Raw genomic sequence first — 27,456 nt, 5'->3', positions numbered from 1 at the left:
CCACAAGTCATTTTTATTACAGTTTCAGAAACTGGCTACATCAACTCTGAATTGTTCGTCAAATGGATGCAACAATTCATTTCCTCCGTCCATCCTCCCAAAGAAAGGCCAGTATTGCTATTGCTTGATGGACACACCATCCTCAGCAAGAACTTTGATGCCCTGATGTATGTGGTACAATTTAGGAAACCAGTTGCCTAATTTGTACTCATTGCAGACATTTAGAAAACTGAACGTCATGACTTTATGTTAACTTGAAGTAAACTTTTCTTTTTAGGAAAATCCTCCCCACATACCAGGAATTAAGATGTCGCTATTGAAATGATTCAACATTTGTCAGTTAAAATTAGAAAAAATAAAATGTGTAAAATGGTACAAATAAGGCACCTCTCCCCTATAATTGTGTTGTGTATAGTATAATTGTATTGTAAATTGTAATTTTATTGTGTATTGTTTATATTGTGTATACCACTGCCACTGGGTGCTGCCCACTTGCAGTGTAAATAAATACATACGTACAAACTGTAACCACGGTAACAGCTCACACTTACTTCTTCCAGCTGGCGCCTCATCTCCCGCCCAGCCTCCAGTTCTTGTCTCAGCTTCCCCAGCTGATCCTGGTAACTCTGTAATATAAAGAATTCTGGATTAGAGAAAGCTCAGCTGGTTAGGTGATAGTCTGACTTGAAGCAACAGGTTTCATGAAGGAATCAAGCTGATGGCCGGTATACAGCATCAGGAAATGACACAACAGCTACCAATGTTTGGATAAAGGCTTTCAGATAAAACTTCTCATCAGTCTATTATTTTCCCTAAAGAGTTAAATAATTATGATGAGTCCACAAATAAACTGAACATCTGCAGGAAGTTGATCTTCATTTTCATGATGAAGTTTTAAGAAATGGGCCACAGAACAAACCGTAATTTGTATTTTCATGGTAAGCCCTAAAATAAATGGGCCGTGGATCACCTAACTACCAGAACATAATTCAGACTTTCATAAGCCCTAAAATAGATGCGCTGTTGGTCATCTAGACCAGTGTGCATCAAACGTTGTGAAGATGCTGCCCATTTTTTCGGGAGACTTTTCATTGGAACCTCCTCTTCCCTCACTACCGTATATGTACCTCCCTCAAAAAAAAAGCAACAAAAAAATCCCTAGACAATTGGAAAAAAATATGATTTTACTGAAAACCAGTCGATAGCGGCCACCTTGTAAAGTATCGTACCTGCAAGATGAGAAACCAGAATATGCTAACCTACTTTCCAATGTATTCTATTTTGCTTCTTAGACGTGCCTTCCTTATTGACATATCTTCCAAACACTTTCACTAAGTTTTCGTCAAATACGACATAAATGTATGTTAATAAGCCATTGTTGTTTTATTTTATAATCCATCCCTCTGCTCTTTACATGAGAACCCAAGGCGTCGCGACCCATACTTTGAGAACCACTGGTCTAGACCTGCCCTCCCTGATATGTAATCCACATTTTCATGATTACATTTCTCCTCATAAAATCAACTCTAAACTAGTCACTGTCCTTGGACTCCTGTCACTTAAGTATGATTTATATGTTGTTGCTTTTAAAGCTACTTCCTACCTTCTTCTGTCGCACCTTGATGCTTTACCAGAATGAATATCTGGCTGGAAAATACACTAGATCATAAACATTTACACTGTCCTATCTCCTCTTTTATTTCTTAACTGTTTATAACAGTGGAATATCTTAATAACAGTTCTCACATACTTTTCTCTAGCAGGAATTGTCAACTATTTCTTTTCATGTTAAACTTGGGGGACATAAACTTTGCTTTTTAAGGAACCAGTATAGAAAGGCCCAATTGCACAGGACAAGGACAACACATCATGCCACACTTGCATGTTCGACAAAGGCCATACCACTGCAAATGCCTGCACTGAAGGCAGATGTATTCGCCAGTTGTTCACAGATTCATTCCCTGAAGTCCTGACATCCCATTTCTTTGGAAGCTGCTAGTAAAATCAACCGGCTTATCGCTTTCACTGAGCATTAATGTTGCACACGTTCAACTTGTCATTGAGTGTGTTTCAGTCAATGGGAATTCAAAATAAGACGCTAGTGAAATAAATAAGCAGCTTCATTAGAAAATATAGCCAGCAAATTGACCGGCGAATAAGGAAGCTTGTTCAAAGCAAATACAAGCAGCACCATATAAATCACACTTCAGCAAGCCCCTCACCTAACCCACTCAAACCTCCTCACTGTCCTCGGCCTCTTGTCACTTAGCTATCGCCATTTTCGTCTTTCAGGTATTGCCACTAATATTACTGTCACTACATTGTGATATATAATGGAGTACCCATATTTATCATTCAATTAAGTGCCTATTTGAACACACCTTAGCGTCTGCATGTCTGCCTATTTTAAAGTTTTTCGTGCTTACTGCTCCAACCTTTAATGTACCCTCAACTGTCCAATTACTGTATCTGTAACCATGGTAACAGCTCATCACTTACTTTTTCCTGCTGGAGCCGCAACTGTTGCTCTCCTTCATATTTCTGCCTCAGTTCTGCTTTCTCCTGTAACCACAAAGGAATCAGGTTCAGACGTAGCCCAGTCAGTAAGGTGGCAGTACGATGAGAAACAGAATAACTCACAATCAACTACTGAATGTATTGCACTAAACAACACGACATTTCTAATTCTATCTTTCGCATTATATACATGGCTAAAAAATTTGTCTTAAATATTTTTCAATTTTCGTCGTCACCCATTTTCTGAATATCTGGTAGTAGCAAATAGTTCTGTGGAATAAAACCTTAACTGTGATCTAATATAAGTTTGTCAGTAGTAACTGTAAATATGGCAACAGCGGAACTCTTACCCTTTCTGATTCTTCTTTCAGTTTTTCGAGTTCAGCCTGTGTTTCTCTTAATTCCCTCTCTCTCAGCTTCAATTCCTCCTTCAGCTCCTCAATGTTGTTGCTGCTCCCTACTTTTTCCTCTTCCTTCCTTGCCTCCAGGCCATGCAGGGACCGCGAGTCCAACCTCTCCTTGAGGACCCTCACCTCCTCTATTAGAGGAAGCAGCAGTCTAATCTGTCCCTCCAGGGTCTTCACTCGCTGCTTGAGGTCGGGGATAGGATTCGGTTTTGCCATTCTGCACACCAGAAAGCAAGAAAACAGTGAAACCTACAAATTCTATTCACAAGTCACTTCCGTTAACACCTACTCCAATGATCTTACAGAAACTGTAATGAATGGGTGCAATGCAGCTTTCAACATCATTTCTATCAAGTATTCTATCAAAATTCGTTCTCAAAATATTGGATTAGAAAAATAATACAGCTTCACTGACTGACAAATATCAATGTTTATCCTCAGAATATCACGGAAGTGGAGAAGATTAGATACATTTCCACTTTTAGATGCATCGCTTCTAGGTTACTTTAACATTTATTACTCATTTTCTTTATTTGCAATTCAGTACAAACTTGACATAATTATAGAGAGTTGCAACAAATTTCATGACCGCGGAAAACAACAGTTGCTCATTTACACATGTTGCACTGTCAGCAGTGTCAGAACAATACCATAATTAGCACGGCCTGACGTTGGTAACATTTTACTTTTAATCTAAGAATTTGCAGACTTTGTTGATAAGTACATAAATCCTAATGATTGATTTCTGGTTGTAACACTCACAGTTTTTAAGATCAATTTCGTCACTTTTGGACCGTTTCGTTTTTAGGCTAATTTTTTCAATTTTGGTAGTACATTCTTCGCCATTTTTGCGACTTTTGATATTACTTTCAATTTTTGTTTTCACTTAAATTTAACATAATTGGATTTTATTTTATTTTGTACTTCGTTTGCCGTCCTCATTTACAGCAAGGGTAGGATGGAATATATTTTTCATGGAAGAGCAATTCAAGATGGACAGTAAGCTTGATTCCTTGAACAGTCCCAAGGATTTAGAGAGAGAAAACTGCACAAATCAATCAGCTGTTTCTTATTTTACAAATAGAATGCTCACAAACTTCATTAAGTATCAGGACTTTCCAGGATTCTGTAAATTCTGTATAGATACCGATATTCTCCATTGCATGATGAGTTTTATTTCCACACTCCTCATCCTAGCAGCAAATAGCAAACTTGCTATCGAGAATGAAGGTAAAAAGAAATCATCAGCACAGTCAGTAACATTACCACAAACTGTAACAAGTCACAGTAACTCATCAGAATTTTTCAAAGAATTGTGCGATGTTCTAGATTCATTGGATATTCCTCCTGGAAATTAAATAACACAAAACTGACGGTAATTGTGCAATGCAACAGCAGACAATCAATTCTTAGTAATTCACATATCTTCATAATCCATAACTCAGACTGGTTGTTCATGATAAAGCATGCTGTACTTGTACAAGAGCACAGCCATTTGGCTACCCAATCATTCATAGAATAGAAGTGATAAGCACAATAAACCTGAGGCTGCAGTGAGAGAGAGAGAGAGAGAGAGAGAGAGAGAGAGAGAGAGAGAGAGAGAGAGAGAGAGAGAGAGACTTAAGAAATTATATTGTGCAGTTCTGCGAATGCAATGAGACGGCAAATTGAAATAAAGTTTGATTTTATATTATTTTCTATTTAGTATGTGTTGGTAAAATATATGTTTTATCTGGGAATATTGGCAACTTACATTAGCCCTATAAAATAACGGTAGGCGCCATGTGCTACATCTACGTTGTTTTCCATGGTGTTATATAGAATTCGATCTTTTTTTAACATTTGGAAGTTACACCTAATAATTTACAATTTTTCTTTCCTTCGTTGGCTTCTGTGTGATGTATATAGTGACAAGCACGTGGTTTTAATTTGCAGCCACAAACATTTTCACCATAAAAATAGTTGACACTTATCTGTAACTTATATTGGTAATTTGCTGGGGGACGTCGTTGCATGTAGACCACTTTTACACTAAACCTAAAATTTGCTTTCGCAGGATATACTAAAACCCTAAACTAACCTATCCTAACCTTTTCCTTAATCTGTGACAGGTTACGTTAGGTTAGGTTAATGTTTTACTATACGTCGTATACTCTAAGGTTAGGTTTAGTGTAAAAGTGGTCTATATGCAACGATGTCTCCTAGCAAATTACCTTTATATATTGTAATGCACTGTCTAGTTTTCCCCCTCCTATTTCTTACAAATGTAACACTCAAGAGGTCCAGGATGCAATACGAAAAATGACCACTTTCCTAGTAATTCGTCCTGGACCCCTCGCATATTATATTAGTAACTATAACAAGAGAGGAGGAGGGCTAAAACAGTGCATTACAATAGGATATAAATAGGGAAACGGGCCTATGTATGAAACGTATTTTATGTTGAAAGTAGCCTAATTGTGGCTGCGCAAACTAAAACCACGTATTTAATCACTATATAACCATCTCACATAAGGTAATGAAATAAAAAATGTGCCTTCTTTGGTGTAGTCCTAGCTTAGGTTTTTTTTTTCTTTTTTTTTTTTCTGGAGAAATCAACACACAAATATTTATTCAAAAACTGTTTCGCGTTTACCCATTGGCGCAGCCACGGAGAGTGGTGGTGTGGATAATGAAGCTTTTGTTTTTTCAATTCATGGGTAATATTCACGATATTATATAACCTGCGGGGTAATTTGCTAGGAGACGTCGTTGCATATAGACCACTTTTACACTGAACCTAAATTTGTTTTTACAAGATATACTAAAACCCTAAACTAACCTACCTTTACCTTAATCCGTAACAGGTTACGTTAGGTTAGGTTAGTGTTTTAGTATACGTTGTATACAGTAAGGTTCGGTTTAGTGTAAAAGTGGTCTATATGCAACGACGTCTCCTAGTAAATTACCTTCTTGGCTTTATTGTGTGTATTAGCAATATCCTGTCATGGCAATCAAATAGGCCTAAGGAAGTTTGATTCACAATATAGGCTGTAAACGGCCGTGATTTAAGCAGTGTCGTGTTCTTGGAAGCATGTTTCTCATATTAGCACCCTCTCCTCAATCCCTAATTAAAATTCTGGCTGTGTCACTGCCTTTAACGTTACAATGCAAGTAAATGTTAAATATTATTTCGTACACTTCAATCTTATATTCCAAGAAATATTTTCTCTGAAAACAGCAAGAATAGTTGATATTAAGATCGACCAAATACTTACTTGGAAGGTTAGGGAGATACAAAATACAGTAACTACTAAAACAAAACGGTTTAACTAATTATTTATATGATATCAAACAATCCACGTATTATTGGAAAACACAACGACTAATAAAATGTCACAAAGAAAATATAACTATATCTATTCGAGAAGGAATAACATAAACTTCCGTCTTGGTTACACAATTGCCACGTACCCACAAAACTTAGATACAATGCTGCCAACGCTAATAATGTAAAGTAATTTCGATAAAGATGAAATGGAAGAAAACTAGATAAGTGGAAAGACTGAAACGCGATTATTTTTCACTAATCAAAAGTGCAAGGCATTAAAATGTTATAGGAGACGCTATTAGTGATAATGTTTTATATCTATTATTATCTGCCTTTATATTGGCAATGCACATATAAATAGCCGAGCATCGGCTTTTTTTCTTCCACAAGATGGCGGACTCACACACCACATCGTTCAATGTTCCTGTAATAGATGGCAGTACAGTGCCATGAACCAGAGACATCTGCTGCCAGAGGAGCAAAATACTCCAGATCCACAAGAATAACAATGCTGCACCTTCCTGGAGCTATTTGAACAGCATTGCTTTTAAACCACTACAGGTTGTACAAAACAAAGCTCTCGACTGATTCATGAGTCTGACTGGTTTACTAGAACATCTCAAATACATTAAGATCTCAATATGCCATATATACGTGAAGTTCTTATCAAAATTATAAGGAAGTTTTACAGTCGACTTCAAAGAAGCCCAAATTATTTCATTAAAGGAATTGGGGACTATAATGTAGAGGACTTCACACTGCACAGAACGCCGAATAATCTCACTGGTGGTCTTGTGATACAGTGTAAGGAAGCACAAACAAATTTCCAAACATTTTCAAGGACATCGACGTCTTCGAATTTGTGCGAAGAAGAGATTCTGTGAACTAACAACACAAGGAACAACAACATCATAGTGCAGTCAGGGACCCATGAAGTCCGATACTGCATCAAAATCCAATAAGAATTAAAAAAATAATAACAATTTGAACTATCTCATACCATCTAAAACACTGATTCAGCATTTAATTTTTACCTCTTGTCTTGCTCTGGAATAAAAATAGGTGAATATTACTAATATGTGTATCCTAAATCTGAATTTAAAATCCAAATTTCCCCATCACGTACTATTTTCCGGGGAAAGTGAATTGAATTTTTTACGAAAAAACTTTTTTTAAAATTTATTACTGCTACTGATAAAATTACAACACACTAGGGATTCAAAATTTATAATAATACTTGAAAAATGTGTACTGGATACAAAAATGATGTTACATAGTATAAAACACAAAAAAACACAACAAAAATAAAAATATTTCTTGCGTATAATGAAAAAATCTCGAATTTGAACTTACATATAAAATAATTTTCTGAATGATTCTAGACAAACATTTATCTTAGAAGAGCTGTCTGCAGAACAATCACTGGTGCACACTACCTCACGAACAATGTCAAACTCTACATTGAACTTCATATACCCTCCCTGGTTGCACATATTCAAGATCTACAGACTACATACAGGAATAAGCTACTTCTTCATGCGAACCCTTTACTAAGAGACATAACATAAATTGAAACAAATAACTCCGTCTTTGACGGTCTTATTAATAAATTTTATTCAGCATAACCTATTTATATTTCAATTTGTATAATCATACTTTTGTAAAATCAAAAGTCAAAGTTAACCTGGAGCTTTTAATAAAAAAAATTAAAAGTAAAAAAAAAATTTCTACCGGTCTCAAAGGACATAATAGGACAAAAACAAAATGTTAAAAAACGAAATAAAATAATAGGACAAAAATAAAATATTAAAAAACGAATTAAATAATAGGACAAAAATAAAATATTAAAAAACGAAATAAAATAACGCAAGAAAAAGAAAATAATAAAAAACTGAATACAGTAATAAAAACCGAACTGAAATAATAAAGACCGACGGAAAATAGTAGAAAACGAAAAAAAAAAATGACAAAGATCGTAATTAAAAACTAAATGTAGTATTAAAAACGATATAATTTAATAGAAACGCAATAAAATAATAAAATGCGAAATCTAAATAATAAGGAAAGAAATGCAATGATGGAAAAACGAAAGAAAGTAATAAAAAACCTAATAAAATAATGAAGAACAAAAATTTAAAAACAACATCAAATGTTAAAAAAAAGAAATGAAATAATGGAAAACGATGAAATGATAAAAATCGGAATAAAATAATACAACACGAAATCAAATATGACTGGAAAGAAATGATAAAAAGCTATTATGAAAGGTTGTATAAAAGCTTATATTCTTAAAAAAAAAGAAGATTAAAATATTTTGTCTAATTAAATCCTTCTGCATAATAATTGAATTACTATATAGAAATAATATTAATGGAATTCCATTGCATCCTTACTTTACAAAAATTGAATAGCCGCCCAGAATAAGGTTGTAACCAGCAAATGCGAAATTCTTCAAAAATGAGGAAAAGCACAAAACATAGTACTGTACATACTTTTAATTTTTTGGAGCAAGGCTGACAATCAGACATGTGTGCAGGTTTTAACACGAGCACAAGCATTACACATAGCGTATCATTAACAACTTATTCACGAAGAAGTCAACTTATGAGAAATGAGGGTTACAACCTTCTTCTAGGCTCGTATTTAATTAAAGACATAGCAGGATTCATTATTTTAACTTCAAATCGACAATTTTGACAGGACACACAAAACTTTGGATTCATATACAGCGTGGACTTCATTTGATCACGATCATTATCTTGAGTGTTTTCCAGATCATCTTAGTTTGTTACAAATTTCGATCTTTCATCATCTTGTCTTAAAACCTAACACACTCCATGTTACAATTTTATCTTACAGTTAGCATAGGCTAGCTCTAATTATTTCAACGCTGCTTGACAGGAATTTCTTTTTCTATCACTTTATCATATTCATAATAGAAAATATTCTTTGCTACGGATGCTTTTCTTCCTGGCAGAGAGAGGATAAACTTCAGTACACAACAAAAATTCTGAAAATTCAAGCATTTTTCATTCATTAAAGTAATGTGTAGCAATCCACAGGTAAAGGAAAAGTGAATTTAGGTTATGATTGACCAATATTTAAGTATATTTTAACCTTAAAAGTTTTCATAAAAAGTGATATTTTTACTAAAACTATTGTATTTCCGGGACTTGGTAAAATAGCGGTACCGTCCTGTTCGAGACGTCTATACAAACATCAAAAAGTTAATTTGGATAGTTCAGAACGGTATTTGAAAATCCATGTCATGTAATGTGAAATTACATAAAATCTTAAAGAAAATATGTCTTTTAATATACAGTTTTCTGCTCTTATTTAGATTAAGCCTATGTGCATTATGTTTGAACTTTTGGCAAGCCCGTTAGGCATTACAAAATGTACCAACATTGTTGATTTTCTGTTAACTTCTTATTGCACCCCTGTCGTCCGCCAAGCGCTACACAGGGCAAGCAATCACAAACCTGACAGCTGCAATTCTTCATATTCACCAGTTTTGATACCCGGTGAGTTCATCAGCATTGATTAACTCAGGGCTGTGCACCGGGAGCGAATCCAAACTCTAAACAGGGACGCTTAATATTCATCTGTCACGGCATCAACGCTGCGCGGTGTTCGGTGGGGAATAAAGGGGTTGAAGAGAAGTCATATGGCTCCCCGTGAGAGAGTAGAATTCGCTCTTGGTGCCCAGCCCTGGGTTAATTGAAAGAAAAGTTGTTATAAGCACTGATGAAATCAGCTGCAGTTTACAATGACTCGAAGGAAGTCGGATGTCATTGACAAGCTCTTGTATGAATTAAAAATCATACCACTTCAATACATTTATTATAGTCGCGACGCTGTTATTCCCGGAGTGACTCCTCCTCTTTGCTTACGTCTTTGGAAGTGAAGGCTCTATAAAATCTAGGTAGGTAGTATCGTTCGCCATTTTTGTTCTTTCGTTGCCGAGCTACCAGACGAGGGATCTATTTGCCACACTGTTAAACATTATCATGTCGTAGCTCCTATGATAATAAATTAAACGCACAATAATTGAGCAAATTATTGAGCGGCAAATAACGTCCTCGTGTGCTTTCTGCGAACGCCAACGAAAGAGCCAAAATGGCGGGCGATTATATTAAGTATTTATCCAGCCTTACGAAATGCTTAACATCTTCATCAGCGAATCACAAGACGCACACGTTTAAATGTAACCGACCTGCACGGTGATTGGCTGCCGGAATTAGAGCGACGGGACTATAGATTTTAACTTACCGACTTTTTATGCATAACAGTTCTTAATCGGAAATTTAGTTTATGAAAACTACCACTAGGAGGCTCATAAATAGACATCATTAGTCGACAATTTCAGTTTTCTCTACGTACTGTGTAATTATAATAATAATAATAATAATAATAATAATAATAATAATAATAATAATAATAGTAGTAGTAGTAATAATAACAATAATAGTAATCGAAATATTATGCCTAATAATACATTAAATGCATTTCTCCAAAAAGAACCAGGCAGCAACTACGATAAAATCAGCAAAATCCAGTGGATTGTCTTTCAGTGAAAGAATTATGATACAAGAACACTGAAATCAATGATTGAAATGCGAGAACTATTATATATCTGCAAATTATAAAAAAAAATTAAAAATAATTAATATAGTGGAAGTATAACTGTTATGACTATTAAATGTAATGACGTCTAATTTTGCTTGGTCACATTTGGTCCATGCATTAGGTTTAGAATTATATCTGTATGTTAAAGAAAATCCTCACAGTAGCTTGAAATACGACTTCAGCACTGATATTTATACTTACTCTGCAAGGAAACGTGGAGAGTTACAAGACTGGAAAGAAGTGCGCAGGGAATGCTGAAGCTGCCAAGGCAACGAAACTGACGAATCAGGAAACTAGAACCAGAATTCACTGCATCACACAAACAGCTTTTATGGGAACTTGTACACAAGTAATTTACACGTACGCTATACTTAAACTGTACAATTTACAAGTGAACTAAGATATCTTACTAATTACACTTTGAGAGATAGCCTAGAGTATATTTCATGTACAAATCCAGACTGCTTCCTCTTCTATGTTACTGAAAGCGTGCAACGGTCTGCCGACAAATTACTGATAGCATTGGTTGATCGTTTATTGACAGAATATCAATCTCAGAGAAAAAAATTGTAAGTGTGCTATCTTAAATGAACTCAGAAATCTTTAAATATTATCTGACATGAGGAAACTACCAAATTTGGAATCAGAGGAAATGAGAGGCAGATTTGTGGCGTTTGACTGAGCACTCAGCAGCTCTGGTTTGTAACACGTCACTGTGGTAAAGAGACACGGTAATTATACAAAATGTAAGTAAGAAGGACAATAAAGTTTGCCTTGCAACTATTGTTTCAACAAGGGAATGCTAGAATTGTTGCAGGTTGCATAACTTACCAATATCAACCCCACTTACTGTGAAACACAATAAGATGCGTTACAAACACTGGATAGCAAAGAAGCTGGCAAATACTTCAACAGCCAAGCCCGCAATGCAACAAACAGCTACGGGATTCCCAACCACAGCCCACAACGCAAGGTCACGTGATTGCTGTAGCAGGCTTTGGAGCATGATCAATAAATAAGGCATTAAGTCTGTGACGCGACTGAATCCCTGGCTGGATGAACAGTGAAACATGTCACGGAGGAAGACGGAAATACAAATAAATGTGAAGAAAAGAGGAAAATATGAGTCAACAGAGTTTGATGTAGACTGTGACTTACGATTATGTATCTGTGGGTACACGGGCCACAGGTTTACCTATTAAAACTTGAAGTATGAAGACCATAATGCTTAAAAAACAACAAAACACAATTGTTAGCTAAAACCGGGTCAGATGGCACCAATCAGTTCGCCTTCATCTGTTCTGGAAATGAGCAACTTGGGCAGCTAACCATGGAAACAAGAAGTTGCTGTCCAGCGAATTGTGATGAAAGCAAACAACATAGATACCGGTACAAACGGAATGACATGCAGATGTCACCTCTGGCAGAGCTGATACACATTTTGTTAAGCAGGTCGTATCACAAACACCAGGACTGGCAATGTCTCTGGCTACTGGAAACATCAACGACTCCTCTCTAGGGAATATTTTCGGATTACCAACCTGTGCTCAGGTTTATTAGAGGCAGTTGAAGAACTCACATTATTCAAATTCGGAAGACTCAAATTTCATGTCGTTGGGGAGGAAACATCGTAGTGTTCGTATATGGCTCGCTTGTCGCCCTCATTTCTCAGAATGTTTACCTCACAACAATGTAGAAATATAATACTGCCCATGTGCCACTTTTCCACACATTCATTAATACTTGATCAATAGCTCCATGGTAACCACGGAAAACAACACAAACATGGAGTTTTCTACACTGATATTGATAATTGTAAATCAATACTATGTGGAAGCCTCGGTCGCGGGTTGGAATCTAGGTTAGAGCGTAACACATACGTTACCGTCAATGTTTATTCTCGACTGTCTTCTGTATGTTAAGCGTAATGTGCATAATCTTCCTACTATTCATAATTATTCAACCCATTGTGAAGCAGCTTGACACTCCACTGACAACTTGTCAATATTATTATTATTATTATTATTATTATTATTATTATTATTATTATTGTTACTATTATTATGACTATTGATTTATTATTATTATTATTATTATTATTATTATTATTATTATTATTATTATTATTATTATTATTATTATTATCTGCAGATGTATTAAATATGCTAATTTGCATGGATTGAACTTGGATCCATTTAATGTGTAGTATATACGTGATCAACTTGACTCCACCACTTTCCTCGTGTGACTGCTAACTTGTAGCAACTTGTAAGCAGATATTGTGGATATTGTGTGATTGTTTAAATTAATAGCGAATTGATTTAGGTATCTAATTTAGATTCAATTAACTTTCAAACCCCACATTTTAACAATTACTAATTCTGCTTACAAATCGCTTGAATTTTTAATTCGAAATTATTCAAGCAACCATCTGTTTTCAGGTTAGGCCTGCACCTGGCTAGAAGCAAGTGGAATGTGCTACAATAATTTGGAATCCTTGTTGCAAAAACAACGATCATTCTATCGAGTTGAAACGAAATAAATTCCTTTGGTTCCTATCTTGTAAGATATTCAAAATATCTCGTCCATTCCAGATCCCAACTACTTAGATTATTGAGATGAATTTTTGGTTTCCATACGCTCAATGACAGAAGAACGACTTACTTGATATTTCTCAGAAAATTATGAACAAATATAATACCGATTCCGCTGAAAAACTAAAACTAATTCCAGTTTATATCCCTCCATATATATATATATATATATAAATTTGGTATTTAATATCATTAGATCGAAAAAAAATGTTACAACTGTTCCCTTGTTTTGGCCCTACAATTTATTATCAATTTATAAAATTTCTTATTTTTTTGTCAATACTGAATAATTATAAGCTTTATCTCTTTCATGTTTCCGTTTCTTTTATTTCTATTGCTAATGAGCTACATATAGGTACCTATTTCATAATTGCTGCTCATGTGAATCATTATCAATAATAAATTATAAGTTAAATTGTTCATGTAGGCCTATATTTGTGTGAAGAAGATGCTTTGATGGGCATCTAGCCTGTGTACTTTTTCATAAGTTACAATAAATGAATAAAACATATACAGTTTATATACACCTTATTGTAACATTTTTAGAATTGCGTGAGATGTACGAACTTCCGTGGAATAAGTATACAGCACGAGAAATACTTCGATAATAATAAAAATTAAAATAAACAAGAGGGAATTGTTTCAGAAACTAGTTACGAAACTTATAGAACAAGGTGTCCGTAGCATTAATGTAGAAGTGGTTCGCAAAAAGGTAGCCTAAATAAAAAATTAAAAACATTGTACCTCCAAGCATACAACATTCAGCGCGCGTTTTTTACGTGTGGAACATGGTTTCAAGTTTAGTGTCTCCGTGTGATCACAAATATGGTGTCAAGTTTAGAGGCCTCAAGCACTTCACTAATGTAAACTATCCCCGTGTGAATCAAGTAAATGGGACAAAAACAAAATATTAAAAAAACGCAATAAAATAATGGAAGAGAAACAAAACAATAAAAAACTGAATGCGGTAAAAAAACCGAACTGAAATAATAAAGATCGACAGAAAATTGTAGAAACCGAAATAAAATGACAGAGATCGTAATTAAAAACTGAATGTAATATTAAAAAGGATATAATTTAATAGAAACATAATAAAATAATAAAATGCGAAATCGAAATAATAAGGAAAGAGATGCAATGATGAAAAAACAAAAAAAAAAAAACCGTCCCGTTCGGGCCTCCCTGTACAAACATCAAAAAGCTAAATTGGACTGTTCAAAATGGTATTTGAAAATCCATGTCACGTAACGTGAAATTACCTAAAATCTTAAAGTAAATATGTGCTTTAATTAGATTAAGCCTATGTGAAAGAGCATCGTCTTTATTTGCATTATGTTTGATCTTTTGGCAAGCACATTAGGCATTATAAAATGTGCCAACATTGTTGATTGTCTGTTAACTTCTTATTGCACCCCTGTCGTCCACCAAGCGCTACACAGGGCAAGCAATCACAAACCTGACAGCTACAATTCTTCATATTCACCAGTTTCGATACCCGGTGAGTTCATCAGCATTGATTAATTCAGGGCTGGGCACCGTGAGCGAATCCAAACTCTAAACAGGGACGCTTATTATTCATCTGTTACGGCATCAACGCTGCGCGGTGTTCGGTGGGGTAGAAAGGGGTTGAAGAGAAATCATATGGGTCACCGTGAGAGAGTAGAATTCGCTCTTGGTGCCCAGCCCTGGGTTAATTGAAAGAAAAGTTGTGATAAGCACTGATGAAATCGGATGGAGTTTACAATGACTCGAAGGAAGTCGGATGTCCTTGACAAGCTCTTATATGAATTAAAAATCATACCACTTCAATACATTTAATAGATTTTAACACACCGACATTTTATGCAGAATGATTCTTGAAAGAAAATTTAGTTTATAAAAACTACCACTAGGAGGCGCATAAATAAACTTCAACAAGAGTTTGCCAATAAATAAGTTAATTGGAATGTCTACATTTCATTAGTCGACAATTTCAGTTTGCTGTATGTACTGTGTAGTAACAATAATAATAATAATAATAATAATAATAATAATAATAATAATAATAATAACAACAACGACAATAATAATAGTCGAAATATTATGGCTAATACATTAAATGCTTTACTCCTAGAAAACCAGGCAACAGCGACAAAATCAGCAAAATCCAGTCGATTGTCTTTTAGAGTCGAATTCATAGTCGTCACTTATAAAATGAGGAAACACTTAAGTAATGAGCATTTCCTTAGCACTTATTTCGGATCGTATTGCAGAGACCCTACTCATTCATATGCCCTGAGCATTCCCTTGACATCGAAAGAAATATGGCAACATGGCTTGACGTGAGCGCTTTCCTACATTCAATTGTTTTCCAGCGCCTTCAAATTGTTAAATCGGTATTATTGTCATACACAAATACAGAAGTAAATATTATAGAGCTAAAATTATACAAGAAAGCATTTTACAGAAAAGAAAGAAGTGAGCGAAAATAACTAGTTATGAAATATGGAGATATCGTCGAAAGTAAAAAAAAAAAAAAAAAAAATGATAATTGTTCTCTCCAAAAGAAGAAATTGATATGGAATAAAATTGCAGTTGAGTTTAATGCAAACTCCGGAAATATTCCTGTAAGTAAATCATTTTCATTTATTTTTCAGTTATTTTTATGCTAAACAAAGTGGAAATGATATAATTACCCAAATTTTAACAGCTTATTCCTTGGGTAGAATACAAACAAAAATGCAAATGACACTTTGTTGGAACGTGAATACTTTTCGAAAAAAAAAAAATACCACTCAAACCTATCTGAAATGCTGCTGTATCATAAAATCTCAAAGCAACCAGTACTTTCAGCAGTGCCGAAATTGGTAAGCCTCATGGTTGTATTGTGAATTTAAATGAGAGACACCGGAATATTCACAACAGTGTTCTTGTGGAAACGGTATCTCCTCTTAAATTGTTGATCATTATACATCTCTAAAGGGTTTTCCATATCTCTGATATATCTTTTGCTTGCCGAAACTCATTTTCATTTTAATTACAGAACTCAATAAATTAAATATATTATTTTAATGTACCGAAGTACATATGATATTTCCATGCAGATATTCTGCGTCATCATACGATGTAAGAGTAATGGAACGGAGAAAAATTCTCTCCGGCGCAGGGATCGTATGATGACGCAGAATATCTGCATGGAAATGTCATATGTACTTCGGTACATTAAAATAATATATATGATATGCGTAAATCACTTCGTGATTTAAGACGGCGCTTATTCCGTCGGATCCCGGCCAACTAGTCACTCATATCGAGTGCACCTCAGCACATGTGTGGACTTCGGTCCTACGTTCATAGACTTCTATGACGTAGTGCAGAGGGCGGCCACTAGAGGGAACCCAAGAGTTGGAGCTTAATCTGAGACGATTCTGTCCGACGCCGGGGTGGTATCCGGTGCGGCTTAGTGGATAAAGCATCAGCACGTAGAGCTGAAAACCCGGGTTCAAATCCCGGCGCCGGAGAGAATTTTTCTCCGTTCCATTACTCTTACATCGTATCAATAAATTAAATTAAATCATAATCATCATCTATGTATACCGAATCAGCTGATTACAATGCATATGAGGAAACGCTTGAGTAAGCTGACAAGCTACCTTATTTGAATAAGTGTTCACTTCAGTGGGATTTATGAATTGGAAATTATTATAAGCAACTGCTTAAGTGTTTCCTTACGATAAGTGTTGACTATGAATTCGGCCCTACTCTAATTTTGTTTGATCACTCTTAGTCCATGTATTAGGTTTAGAATTATATCTGCATATTAAAGAAAATCCTCACAGTAGCTTGAAATAAGACTTCAGCACTGATATTTATACTTACTCTGCAAGGAAACGTGGAGAGTTACAAGACTGGAAAGAAGTGCGCAGGGAATGCTGAAGCTGCCAAGGCAACGAGACTGACGAATCAGGAAACTGGAACCAGAATTCACTGCATCACACAAACAGCTTTTATGAGAACTTGTACACAAGTAATTTACACGACGCTATACTTAAACTGAACAATTTACAAGTGAACTGAGATATCTTACTAATACATTTGACAGATACGGTATATTTCGTGTACAAATCCAGACTGTTTCCTCTTCTGTGTTACTGAAAGCGTGCAACGGTCTGCCGACAAATTACTGATAGCATTGGTTGATGGTTTTTGACAGAATATTAATCTCAGATAAAAATAAATTAAGTGTGCTATCTTTAATGAACTCAAAAATCTTTAAATATTATCTGAAATGAGGAAACTACCAAATTTGGAATTATTAGGCTACGTCTAGGCCTAATCGTGAATCAGAGGAAATGAGAGGCAGATTTGTGGCGTTTGACTGAGCACTCTACAGACCTGGTTTGTAACACGTCACTGTGGTAAAGAGATACGGTAACTATACAAAATGTAAGTAAGAAGGATAATAAAGTTTTCCTTCGAACTATTGTTTCAATAAGGAATGCTAGAATTGTTGCAGGATACATAACTTACCAATATCAACCCCACTTACTGTGAAACACAATAAGATGCGTTACAAACACTGGATAGCAAAGAAGCTGGCAAATACTTCAAGAGCCAAGCCCGCAATGCAGCAAACAGCTACGGGATTCCCAACCACAGCCCACAACGCAAGGTCACGTGATTACTCTAGCAGGCTTTGGAGCATGATCAATAAATAAGACATTAAGTCTGTGACGCGACTGAATCCTGGCTGGATGAACAGTGAAACATGTCACGGAGGAAGACAAATAAATGTGAAGGAAAGCAGAAAATAAGTGCTAAGGGATTTTGATGTAAACTATGACTTACGATAATGTATCAGTGGGTACACGGTCCACAGGTTTACCAATTATAACTTGAAGTATGGTGACCATAATTCTTTAAATAAAAACAATTGTTAGCTAAAAGCTGGTCAGATGTCACTAGTCAGTTCGCCTTCATCTGTTCTGGAAATGAGCAGCTTGGGCAGCTAACCATGGAAACAAGAAGTTGCTGTCCAGCAAATTGTGATGAAAGCAAACAACATAGATACCGGTACAGACGGAATGACATGCAGATGTCACCTCTGGCAGAGCTGATACACATTTTGTTAAGCAGGTCGTATCACAAACACCAGGACTGGCAATGTCTCTGGCTACTAGAAACATCAATGACTCCTTTCTAGGGAATATTTTCGGGTTATCAACCTGTGCTCAGGTTTATTAGAGGCAGCTGAACTCGAATTCGAAAGCCTCAAATCTCATGTCATTATCATGTATGGGGAGGAAAGCCATCGTAGTGTTCGTATATGGCTCGCTTGTCGCCCTCATATCTCAGAATGTTTACCTCACAACAATGTAGAAATATAATACTGCCCATGTGCCACTTTTCCACACATTCATTAATACTTGATCAATAGCTCCATGGTAACCAGGGAAAACAACACAAACATGGAGTTTTCTACACTGATATTGATAATTGTACATCAATACTATGTGGAAGCGTCGGTCGTGGGTTGGAATCCAGGTCAGAGCATAACACTTACGTTACCGTCAATGTTTATTCTCGACTGCCTTCTGTATGTTAAGCGTAATGTGCATAATCTTCCCACTATTCATAATTATTCAACCCATTGTGAAGCAGCTTGACACTCCACTGAAAGCTCGTCAATACTATTACTAGTAATTTATTATTATTATTATTATTATTATTATTATTATTACTATTATTATTAATAATATTATTATTAATATTATTATTATTACTATTATTATTACTACTATTATTATTACTATTATTATTACCATTATTATTATTAATACTATTATTATTATTATTACTATTATTATCTGCAGATGTATTAAATATGCTAATTTGCATGGATCGAACTAGGATCCATTTAATGTGTAGTATATACTTTTTTAGTTTTTATGTCAGTTTTATTATTTATGCCATTTGTTAAGATATGTATCATACTATTCTCGTCATTTGCATATTTTTACAATACTACTTATATGATTCCAGTCTTCATTTATATGATTTCATTAATTCATTTTATTTAATTGCCATTATTTTAATTATCTCTCTGTGCTAATTTTAATAATTATTTGTGCTATTTATTTTGTTGCATTTGGTCAATGATTAATGTTGGCTATTATATTGATTGTATTTCATCTCACTGCCATTTTCTATCATTCATTCTCATCATCATTTGTTGTTTTGTTTTGTTTTGTATCTTGTGCTGAACTGTAATTGGCCTTGTGCTGTTGTTTTGCACGTTAATATTCTGAATAAAATAAATAAATAAATAAAATAAATAAAATTAGTATTATTGTTATTACTATTATTATCATTACCATTATTATTATTATTATTATTATTATTATTATTATTATTATTATTATTATTATTATTATTATTATTATTATGGAAACCATTTGGTTTGATCTGATCCTTTCCATAAGCAGCTCCCCTGGTGTAGATCCATTGACATTCGTGGCAGTGTGTTGCCTCAGCAAGAATCTTGATAATCCAGCTTCCCACGACCGATAGAGCCTCCTCAACGAGTTCTGCACTTCAGGAACTTGATGTTCGACTGATCCATTAGAAGATGGATTGTACGGGGCTCTAGTGGCATGTTTAATTCCATTCCGTTGTAAGAACGTATTGAATTCCATTGAAGAAATTGTGTGCCATTATCAGGGACTGCTGTTGATGGCAATCCATGCGTGTCTAAAATGCGTTTGAGTGACACAATAACAGTTTGGGAATTTTTAGAGTTAAGCCGCACAAGTTCCAACCATCTTGAAAAAGTATCCACTAAAACTAGGAAGTTTTGTCCCTGGAACGGCCCAGCCAATCCATTATCAGTCCAATATATAATTTGGATTCTTTTCCCCCACGATGAGCCAGTTTGCTTAGGCAGCTTTGGTCGTGGCAGCTGACAAACTGCACAGGTTTTGACAATACTCTCAGCTGATGCACCAAAACCAGCCACCAAACATATTAGCTACGACCTAAACTTTTCATATTGAAAATTTCTGGATGGCCGTTATGGAGCAATTTAGTACCTACTCTATTTTTGAAGACTGGGCGGTGGGGAGGGGAGAACTAATCTTGAGCCCCATAACAGACAACCATCTTGTACTGACAGTTCCAAATGTCTACGAAATAATGACTCAAGCTTTGCTCTGGGCCAATCATCTTGTACATAAGCAGGCCTATGGACTCTTGAAAGAATGTCATGCTTGGCAGTTTCTGTAGCTATATCAGATGACGGTGTTGGGAAAATAGACGGATCTTCCAAGAAAGCAATAATCTGCGGAATCGCAGTTGTAGCATCTGGATAGCTACTCAAACCATCAACATTGCGAATTTGAATTTCTGGTCGATGTTCGAGTCGATATCATATGCTTGTAATGAAAGACATCAGGGTAACATTCCAGGCGATACTACATTCATCTCACCTCCTTTTTTTTTATTGTAGGCTACTTTTCTATACAAACCTATGTATGAGACATGAAATATCTGTGCAGATCCTATAACGGACACCATATTGTCAGCCACCCTTCTCTCTCTACTCCGCTGCTTCGAGCGTAATTTTTCAAATAATGTAGGCTATCTTCTTCTGAAATAATGGAAATTTCTTACAATTATGTATAATTAAATATTAGTGTTTAATATTGTATCAAATTGCCCCCCCCCTGAAATATATTCAAATTTCCTCGCGCGTCAATAAAAAGTTATCGTAAAATGATACAAAAACTATGCAACATAATCCGCCACTGTTCAACGAGGCGATAGCTAATGCATGCAGGTAACATGATCAGTTATGTTAAACTCATTGTTTAAACATTAATTTCACAAAAGCTTAAAACAAAAGAACGCATACTTATAAATCACAGAAACAACGAGCGTTCACATTCTACCTAGATCAAGACAAATGACTACACAGACCTTGAATTCACTGATTTCTCCGCTAACTTGTACCATTATGCTGTACACAGCCTGCACACTATTTCTATCATAAAACGTATAAGGTGGCGACACGAATCTCCCAGCAACACTTGCAAACGTTTAACATTATCCAAATTACCCAGCTATTCAAATTACCCTATGGCCTATGGGTGAATTCAGAAAGGCGTATAGAGTGTTAGTTGTGAGAACTGAGCCTGAGGGAAAAAGACTTTTGGGAAGGCCGAGATGTAGATGGGAGGATAATACTAAAATGGAATTAATTGATTAACTAGTGGACTTACTCGTGTTAATTATGTAAAATTTGTGCGGCTTACAGCTGTTTCAGTGCTTCACGCACCATCCTCAGAGCCTACTAGATCACGGCGTCATCTCGAACTTCTCTGCCTGTTATGTGGGTGTGTTTGATTGTTGAAAGGTGTTGAAGAGTGGAGTCAAATAGTGTGTGTGTGTGTGTGTGTGTGTGTGAGTGTACTGAAATTGATCTGTGTGTTGAGAATTTTATCGGGGTGTGTTTTAATGTGTTTGTATATTTCATATTGTTCTAGTGTGTTCAGTTTTTGGTTCTTGGGTCGTATGTGTAGGATTTCCATGTCCGTATTTATGTTATTGTATGTGTGATTAGCATTGGTTATGTGATCGGCGTATGTAGATGTACACCTATTGTGTCCTCTGGTTATTGCTTTAATGTGTTCTTTGTAGCGTGTTGGAATGATCTGCCTGTCAGTCCTATGTAGAACTTATCGCAATTATTACATGTCAGTTTGTATACACCTGTGTGGTTTTATTTATTTGTTTGTGTGTTGAGATGTCTTTGTAGTGTGTTTTCTGTTGTGTATGTTATGTTGTATTTCTGTTTTCTGAATGAAGATGCGATCTTATATGCGCTTTTGTTTTCATATGTTAGTGTGATGTATTTTTTGTGTTCTTGTGTTTGTGTTGTGTTTTGCGTGTTTTTGTGTTTGTTAAGTTTTTGTTTTGTCTTCCTTATGATGTTGTCTATTATGTTTGGATTGTATCCGTTTTCTTGTGCTATGTATTTGATTGTGTTCACTTCTTCATTGTAGTGTTGTTGGCTCATGGGTATGTTGAATAATCTGTGTACCATTGTCCTGAATGCAGCATGTTTGTGTTGTATGGGGTGATTAGATGTGTTGTGTATGGGTGTGGTGGTGATGGTTGGTATTCTGTATATTTTGTAGGTGTGTTTGTTGTCGATTTTTGTTATGGTGATGTCTAGGAAATTTATGGAGTTGTTGTTTCAAAGTTCTAGTGTGTATTGAAGTTTTGGGTGTAATTTGTTTATGTATTGGTGTAGTTTGTGTTTACATAATTAACACGAGTAACTCCACTAGGTAATCAATTAATTATATTCAAGTGTTAAAAGTAGTATACGCAAGATTCAAAATGAACTAAAATGGATTTGAGGCAGGCCAGGTTCTCTAAAAGCCATTTGTAAGTTAAGTACACGCTGATCTAAATGAGGAGTTGGAAAGCAATGGTGGATTGTTAATGCTTAGGTGAGGGGTTTGGACTTTTTCCATTGCTGGTTGTCATAATCAAAAAATTAAGACACACAACGTTTCGAAGGGTGGTTCTCCCTTCGTCTTCAGGTGGAAGGAAGGAAGGAGAGAAGAGAAAAAACCTATTGTTGGGATCGTTACGTACAGCTATTTGGATCAGTCATACTTGAAATGAACTCTATACTAGCAGACATATGTCACTATCAAGATAACTGACGTCAGGATGTGAGGCGTATGTCTAGGACTAGAATCCCTCGTGCAATCCTGCATTACCAACCTAGAGGCAGGAAATCAAGTGGACGTCTAATGAAGACATGGGCTGAAAACTTTTGGGACTATGAGTTGTATGGCTGATGATCAGGCTTCGAGACTTCGGACCCAATAGATCAGTTCAGTGGGAAATCCGCATAACGACGTACTGAGTATAGTGGTAAAGCGTACAGTGGGTGGGGGTACTGTAGAATGAATGACAAATACGCAAAGGAAACTCTCTGGATTTGAAGGTTCTGGCGAATAATTTGGTTTTCATACAAACTGTGTCTGAAACTATTACACGGTTAGAAAAGTCAGAGCAAGAGATGCCGGAAGCCCTCAGATTAATTTAGAAAAAAATGCAGAGAATTACTGAGACACCAAGTACACCGGTTACTGAAGGTGTAAAACAGAAGTGGAAATCAATTTTATGTAAAAATAACGGATATGGAACATTGTGTAACATAAACAGCAAATTAGTGGACATAGAGTCACCCGAGAATAAAGGACTGTCTCTTAGAGACTGCAATGATGTTAGGTTTTTTCATTTTGCTCCTATCACCTCATGTGACGTAGAGCGCAGCTTTCTACAGTACAAACTTTGGCAGATAACCGAAGAAGATTTACGTTCGAGACACTGAGAATGTATCTTGTAGTACATTGCAATTCGGTACTGTAACTGCACTTCCTAAAGACGACCAATAGGTTAAATGAAGAAATTAAAATTGCTACATGTTTATTTCCACCATTAACACTGTGTATAATTAAACGCAAATGCTTATAAAAGACAGGAGAATAAATGCTTTTCACATTCTTTTGACATTATCATTGTGTAATGTATATTTACTCTCAGAATGTACATATGGGTGTTTTCCCATACTACCGTACTCTACTCTAAATAGCAACGTTGTTACCTCAACACATCTCTATCTACCTGCAGCGAGTCAACAACCTATAGTGCATGCACAGTAAACTTATTGTATCGGGTCCAAAGTCTCGAAGCCTGCTGATGATGATGCTAATGATGGTGACGATGATGATTATAATAATTTTGTATAAATTTACTTTTCGATTAGCCCAGGCAGTGTTATTAAATTTCCTCTGTGTTGGTTGCAGCTTGTCCAGTAATTATCAACTGCAATTCGTATTAATTCCATATAAAGTAGGATCATTTCTCTAATAATTTGAATGACAGTTATTGGTGTTGATTTTACTGCTCCAGCGACTATCTATTGCAAATAAAAGTACAATTATTTTTGGAAGTGAAAATAGCATTTCTTCATCTATAAAATTGTGTTCATTTGTTCGCACCTACGTCATATTAACAGCAAGTGCGTGTAAATTACACATCGTAAAAGTACAATAAAGAGCTAAACTAGATGCGTAGTCTATGTGGATACATGAAACGGACTGTAAAGTGAAGCAAAATTTACCATAAAACAAAAAAAGAAATAAATAAAGTGTGATATCAGCGCTATAGGCCTGTGTAACAAGATATTAAAAAACACTTAGGAAAGAGAGGAAAAAATAAATTGTAAAGACACTTTCTATGTATTCGATGTGTCTTAAATTCTTATATTTTTAATAGGAAAGAGGGGAAAAAATAAATTGTAAAGACACTTTTTGTGTATTCGATGTGTCTTAAATTCTTATATTTTTAATAGGAAAGAGGGGAAAAAATAAATTGTAAAGACACTTTCTGTGTATTCGATGTGTCTTAAATTCTTATATTTTTAATAGGAAAGAGGGGAAAAAATAAATTGTAAAGACACTTTCTGTGTATTCGATGTGTCTTAAATTCTTATATTTTTAATAGGAAAGAGGGGAAAAAATAAATTGTAAAGACACTTTCTGTGTATTCGATGTGTCTTAAATTCTTATATTTTTAATAGGAAAGAGGGGAAAAAATAAATTGTAAAGACACTTTCTGTGTATTCGATGTGTCTTAAATTCTTATATTTTTAATGGTTAACTTCACCCCAGCGATCAAGTTTACCCGGGTTTACTTTACGGGAAATAATCAATGTCACAGGAAAAATGGGGGCGCAGTAAACGAAATTACTTTATAAGATCTTACTTAAAAATCTTGCAAGGGTCGAAATAATGCCCCTGTTTATGACCAGGAGTGAAGTGACTAATTCCGTTACAAATGTTGTTGAAATACTCCCGCTGTGCAATTACGCAGTCTGTCGGCTGGGTTACGTAGTGGGGTAACAGTACTCGAAACAATTCATTTTGGTACAGTGTAATACAGTGGATGCTTTTCCAATTCACTGCGGGCTAAAACAAGGAGATGCACTATCACCTTTACTTTTTAACTTTGCTCTAGAGTTTGCCATTAGGAAAGTCCAGGATAACAGAGAGGGTTGGGAATTGAACGGGTTACATCAGCTGCTTGTCTATGCGGATGACGTGAATATGTTAGGAGAAAATCCACAAACAATTAGGGAAAACGCGGGAATTTTACTGAAAGCAAGTAAAGAGATAGGTTTGGAAGTAAATCCCGAATAGACAAAGTATATGATTATGTCTCGTGACGAGAATATTGTACGAAATGGAAATATAAAAATTGGAAATTTATCTTTTGAAGAGGTGGAAAAATTGAAATATCTTGGAGCAACAGTAACAAATATAAGTGATGCTCGGGAGGAAATTAAACGCAGAATAAATATGGGAAATGCCTGTTATTATTCGGTTGAGAAGCTTTTATCATCCAGTCTGCTCTCAAAAAACCTGAAAGTTAGAATTTATAAAACAGTTATTTTACCGGTTGTTGGACTCTCACTTTGAGAGAGGAACATAGGTTAAGGGTGTTTGAGAATAAGGTGCTTAGGAAAATATTTGGGGCTAAGAGGGATGAAGTTACAGGAGAATGGAGAAAGTTACACAACACAGAACTGCACGCACTGTATTCTTTACCTGACATAATTATGAACATTAAATCCAGACGTTTGAGATGGGCAGGGCATGTAGCACGTATGGGCGAATCCAGAAATGCATATACAGTGCTAGTTGGGAGGCCGGAGGGAAAAAGACCTTTAGGGAGGCCGAGACGTAGATGGGAAGATAATATTAAAATGGATTTGAGGGAGGTGGGATATGATGATAGAGAATAGATTAATCTTGTTCAGGATAGGGACCAATGGGGGCTTATGTGAGGGCGGCAATGAGCCTCCGGGTTCCTTAAAAGCCAGTAAGTAAGTAATACAGTGGCGCCAATGCGTGGAAAATGGTTTTACTTTTTGGAGTTTTACTTTCTCGTGTTTTTAGTGACAAAATCTCTCTGACCGAAGACAAGAAAATTTTTCTCCTTGCTACCCACCGCCCACACCAACCAGAAGTACGCGTATTCATTGAAGAGAAAACAGCTTGGCAAGAGCAGTCCGCAGTGGAAATGTGACCAGCCCTTGTTGCCGCATTGCTGCAAGTGCCAGTCCTGATCGGACAGGGGCCTGTTTCTCAAAAATACTTGTTTAGTATTTCACCAGTTACTAGTTACCAGAGTATATTTCACCAGCTCTAGTAGATTCTGTTTCTCAAACTATTTTACCAGTCTAGTAACTTGTGACAATTTTTCACTAGTTACATGATCTCTTTCACTAGTTAGCTGATTGAGTTCATTTGTTTATAGTCATTGGTAGGTATTGTTATTTGAGGTTAGAAGGCTAAGTTGTTTTGTGTTTTGGTTTTTATTTCTCTTTTCGGTTGAAATTCCGTCAATTGAAAGCAAATTAACTATACTAAATATTATTAATGAATCAAAGGATACACTATTCAGGCTTTTTCAAGCATAATAACAAAAAAATTATAAAGTAAACGAATGGACAAAAAATGTTGTAATGTGTGAGGCTGTGGGACTGATATCTCAGAACAAAGATTATGCATACGTTAGGGACACTTATTGGCCCAACACTAAGAAAGCAGCTTTGATAAGTAGGAATTCAAGTTCACAGTTACTATCATAATATGAACATATTATGTAGCTAGTGAGTCTACTGCCGACACGAATGCAGCTTATGACTTGATGAAGAATTCGCTATTTTTTTTTTTCAATTTTACATTTGATCTAATTCATAAATTAGTGTCGTTTTATATTTAATTTGTAGGTTAAAGTTGACAATGCCGGAAGAACTGGCAGTGGAGGAGGAAAGCCAGCAAAAATTACTGCAGTTGATGAACTGGTATTAGATTATTAGGAAAAAATTCTGCATGTGTTGTTGGTCTAGGACAGAAAGACCTGATGGCATTGGAAA

At 35.6% G+C, this 27,456-nt stretch overlaps 1 protein-coding gene across 1 annotated transcript in view; it reads right to left on the bottom strand.

Annotated features, from left to right (window-relative positions):
• LOC138713633 (uncharacterized) overlaps window positions 1-27,456 on the bottom strand; it is a 44,331-nt gene that overhangs the window by 7,067 nt on the left and 9,808 nt on the right. The window contains exons 2-5 of the mRNA XM_069845886.1: window positions 17,316-17,407; window positions 2,868-3,141; window positions 2,500-2,562; window positions 552-626 (exon numbers count right to left, since the gene is read on the bottom strand). Coding sequence (XP_069701987.1) covers window positions 552-626; window positions 2,500-2,562; window positions 2,868-3,140 — 411 coding nt within the window. The 5' untranslated portion in view covers window position 3,141; window positions 17,316-17,407. The remainder of the gene's footprint in view (window positions 1-551; window positions 627-2,499; window positions 2,563-2,867; window positions 3,142-17,315; window positions 17,408-27,456) is intronic.

The sequence above is a fragment of the Periplaneta americana genome, chromosome 2, assembly GCF_040183065.1.
Source record: "Periplaneta americana isolate PAMFEO1 chromosome 2, P.americana_PAMFEO1_priV1, whole genome shotgun sequence".
Lineage (NCBI taxonomy): Eukaryota > Metazoa > Arthropoda > Insecta > Blattodea > Blattidae > Periplaneta > Periplaneta americana.
Note: the sequence above shows the minus strand (reverse complement) of the source record. Positions and strands in the feature narration are given on the sequence as shown.